Source organism: Chionomys nivalis, chromosome 25 (assembly GCF_950005125.1).
Source record: "Chionomys nivalis chromosome 25, mChiNiv1.1, whole genome shotgun sequence".
In the NCBI taxonomy this organism is placed as follows: Eukaryota; Metazoa; Chordata; class Mammalia; order Rodentia; family Cricetidae; genus Chionomys; species Chionomys nivalis.
This window is the reverse complement of record NC_080110.1, coordinates 18,886,768-18,890,927: the sequence shown is the minus strand read 5'-3', so window position 1 is coordinate 18,890,927 and position 4,160 is coordinate 18,886,768. Positions and strand designations below refer to the sequence as shown.

At 43.7% G+C, this 4,160-nt stretch overlaps 1 protein-coding gene across 1 annotated transcript; it reads left to right on the top strand.

The window, feature by feature from the left end:
- Positions 1-282: 282 nt before the first annotated feature.
- Myf6 (myogenic factor 6) lies at positions 283-2,359 on the top strand. The gene is made up of 3 exons (XM_057758041.1): positions 283-866; positions 1,127-1,217; positions 1,500-2,359. Exons 1-3 carry the CDS (start codon positions 348-350, stop codon positions 1,616-1,618), a joined length of 729 nt encoding a protein of 242 aa, XP_057614024.1. The 5' UTR covers positions 283-347; the 3' UTR covers positions 1,619-2,359.
- Positions 2,360-4,160: the final 1,801 nt, after the last annotated feature.

The window sequence follows — 4,160 nt, the reverse complement described above, 5'->3', positions numbered from 1 at the left end:
GTTCGTGTCTAAACTGTCCAAAATGGAAGCACTGAGTGTTTTAGGCGATGTGACTCTCTCTGTGTACTTTGTTTTAACCTGTTTGTCATATGGACTGTCGCATCGCTCCTGGAGGTGACATTTCTCCGTTTTCTTTCAAACTGGATGTTCTTCTAGTGAGCACTAGCTGTAATCAGTTTGGGAGACTGATGCTTCATGACAGCTAGAAGTTGGATTGAGTTTCAGGAGCTACTATATATAAAGCTGGGTCGACTTATGTCACCACACTAATTAAATGCCATCTGGGTGGCTCTTCTGGGTTTTTGAGTCCATCACCCAGTTCAGATCAGTCAGAGGCCAAGGAGAACATGATGATGGACCTTTTTGAAACTGGCTCCTATTTCTTCTATTTAGATGGAGAAAGTGTAACTCTGCAGCCATTAGAAGTGGCCGAGGGCTCTCCTTTGTATCCAGGGAGTGATGGTACCCTGTCCCCCTGCCAGGACCAACTGCCCCAGGAAGCCGGGAGCGAAAGCAGTGGAGAGGAACACGTCCTGGCGCCCCCGGGCCTGCAACCTTCCCACTGCCCCGGCCAGTGTCTGATCTGGGCTTGCAAGACTTGCAAGAGAAAATCTGCTCCCACAGATCGGCGGAAAGCTGCCACCCTGCGCGAAAGGAGGAGGCTAAAGAAAATCAACGAGGCCTTTGAGGCCCTAAAGCGTCGGACTGTGGCCAACCCCAACCAGAGGCTGCCCAAGGTAGAGATTCTGCGGAGCGCCATCAGCTACATTGAGCGTCTGCAAGACTTGCTGCACCGGCTGGATCAGCAAGAGAAGATGCAGGAGCTGGGGGTGGACCCCTACAGCTACAGACCCAAGCAAGAAATTGTAAGCCCAGATGTTGCCAGAGCAGGGAAGTGTAAAGACCGATTAAATGCTTCGTGAGGCCTTAACCTCCACCTGCTTGGTGCCCACCCCTCCCCGCCCTGCTCCCTCTCTAATGAACCCCCAGTGACCCAAGAAGACCGAGCCCCTGCCCTAAGCAGGAAATGCGGTCCGGCCCAAGGAAGCAGGGGAGACACCCCCAAGCCTCCTCCTCCCCCGGAATTTGTTTTTTTCCTAATCTGTTGCTTCGGTTTTCTTTCCAGCTTGAGGGTGCGGATTTCCTGCGCACCTGCAGCCCCCAGTGGCCAAGTGTTTCGGATCATTCCAGGGGGCTCGTGATAGCTACTAAGGAAGGTAATGTAAAGTAAAGGGCACTGGGCTGCACTGGAAGAATCCGGCTCAGCACCGGGATGCTCTGGCCGAGCAGAGGCAGAGAGCGCTCAGCGCTCATCACGGGCTCAGAGATACACTGTCAGTGTCCATTGCCTATTTTTTGTTTTTGTTTTTTGTTTTTCTGCTCCCACGGACGCAGTCTTCCTGAGCCGCCTTCGTGGACTTTTGTGGGACACAGCTGCGGGTTGCTATATGCTCTTTGTTTTTCTTTTTTTTTTCTTTCACCTCACCTCTTGTACTTAGGAGGAGCAAGCGTGGATGCCTCGGCCACCAGCAGTCTCCAGTGCCTTTCTTCCATAGTGGACAGCATTTCCTCGGAGGAACGCAAACTCCCCAGTGTGGAGGAGGTGGTGGAGAAGTAACTCGGCCAGCATTTGGGACATTCTTCACTCAACAGGAAGACCTCTTATGGACTAACCATTTAGGTTAGGGCTCACGGACCCCAGAGTTTATGAAAGCGTATGAGACACACTCACAAAGAACCCCATAGTCACCTCAAATAAAAGTCCGTTGGCCCTGGGCTTTTAATATGATTATTATACGATTATTATTATTATTTGGAACCACTAGTGGCTTAGCGCTAGAACCCTAATTTTGTTTTTAATTTGGTTAGTTTTTATAGCATCTTTACTTTTATTATGCTCACGTGACCCTTTGGTGTCGGTTGCAAATGAAGTTCATTCCTGTCTAAATCCAAGTGGGAACGTTTAATCCGAATGGTGTTTAAGGTACTTTTGTAAATAGTCTTAGTACTTTCGTTTTTATGCAAATCTAAAGACTATATTTTAAATGTGGAATTAAGCATTGTATATAAACTGTGTGAAGATTCTGGTATTGTAATATTAAAATATTAATACGTTTCTACATGTACAAAGAGGTGGCCTTAGTTTGATTAACCTAGAAAAAGAAAAACATGTGGGTATGCATACAAAACTAAAGAACAGCCATATTTTAACTTAGATATACATGTGCCCAGTTATTTGAGACTTTTCTCTCAGCCTAACTTAAAAGGAGGAAAATGAATGTTAGGGTGGTAGACTCAATTAAACTGAGCTCATTAATATTCCATGTAAATCCTGTACCTGTTTTTAATAGAAGGAAATATCCAGAAAGCATCTCTATTCTCCTATCTTTCTTTTATCTTTCACTTTTTCTTTTACTATTCTTCATTCATTTTTCTAGAAGAAGTTGAATGAATTCAACCCAAATTATTATATATTTTTTTCTATTCCTTGGTGTTCTATGCTGTTTCCAAGTATAGATCTGAGGTACCCAAGGCTTATGTCTTGATAGCTGGTTTTCTTGAACTAGACTAGCCCCCAACAGACTGGAATATCTTCAAGTGCTCTTTGGCCTGAGTTTATTTTCCAAACAGAAAGATAAAAGAAAAGAACAATCTGTCTCTTGAAGAGGGGTGGGTATCTTTGAAGGGGGGGGGGTGTGCTGCTTCGAGAGATGGAAGGGTTAAATGCTTGGGAGCTAAAGATAACAACACACGTGAAACCTCTTAGCTGGACCAAACAGCAAAGCCCCAGAGACCTGGAAGCCCCAGGAGCTCTACAACATGAAGATTTTACAACGTGTGCCACGTTTGTTTATCCTGTAACCTCAGAGGAAGAAAAAAATGACCACCAAGAAACACAGCAGGACGTAAAGAGAAAGCATGTAGTCTCTACTAAACCATGCCGTCTGTCTAACGCTTGAATTTTCAGTGTGTAACATTCGCATAAATGTTGAGGTTCAGTCTCTCTAACCCAGAAATGTTTTGAGCATGTTTGTCAGCAACAACAACAACAACAACAACAACAACAGTTTGGATTTTGAATCATTTTAGATTTTGGTTACTGCAGTTGGGTATACTTTTGTTTGACTACTTTATTTTCTGAGTATATAGAAACGTCTGGGTTCTTCTAAAATTCTTCAACATTCAGAAAGTTCGGTTGAGGCGACTGACATTGGCACGTAATTCCTTTGAAAGCTTTGAGAGAGAGCAGGTGGCTGTGCTCCATACTACTGGGTCTCTGTGAGGACACTGTAAACCAAATCCAGGCTGCTCCTGTACAACCCGAGCCAACCCTTCTCCCATTTAGTGCCCATACCTTGTTTATGAAACAAAGGGATGGAGGGATCTCCGTGCCCTATGGGCTTGTGAAAATTCACCAAGACAGCACATGCTAAGTGTTGAGTCAAGAAGGCACAGACTGACATCCATACCACCCAACACCGCATTTTCTTACTTTTGCTGGCTTTGGCTAGGGAGAATAATCATCCCGAGCAAAGAGGATGAGCTGTCCTTAGTTTTGTATTAATGTAATCTGACCATAACCAGAGAGAACTGCATTTGTTATTGCTATTTCAGAGGCTTCTTGGAGTGGAAACTTCTCATCTGGTGAGTATAAAGTCAGGATTCAAAAGCAGGGAAATATTAATAGCTGCAAGATTATGCCCTGTACTACTTTGTGTCCAGAAAGAGAAGCCTTGGAAAGGGGGCAAGGACATCTATAATCCGTAGAATTATTTGGATCTCTTAGACAATTGTTTCTGAGCAGCTAGCTAGCAAACTCCAAATTATAGCATAACTTTCAAAAATAAATGCCAAAGCATTTACTTGTCATGGGTAGTATTTACTACCCACCAAATATGGGTAACTATATCTGGGTGGTCTCTGTCTTTACTAAGCATACATATGATATATCTATGAATTTTTTGAAAACCAAAGGATTTGTCCTAAAATGTGCTTCTATGCCAATATTTTCAAAAACTGAATTATTTGTGCAATTGGCATATCATAACTGATCAGGGAAACATATTTACCTTAGAATTACATTATTTACAATAAGATTTCTATCATGAACTATTCTGCAGCAGAATGCGTCTATCAGCTCATGGTCTTTTCTCGCTGAT

Excerpts from the sequence above, each read along its gene's own strand:
- Myf6 (XM_057758041.1), top strand. The coding sequence starts at position 348 with ATGATGATGGACCTTTTTGAAACTGGCTCCTATTTCTTCTATTTAGAT. Across the intron at positions 867-1,126 it reads ACAGACCCAAGCAAGAAATT|CTTGAGGGTGCGGATTTCCT; the intron begins GTAAGCCCAGAT and ends TTTTCTTTCCAG. Across the intron at positions 1,218-1,499 it reads CGTGATAGCTACTAAGGAAG|GAGGAGCAAGCGTGGATGCC; the intron begins GTAATGTAAAGT and ends TCTTGTACTTAG.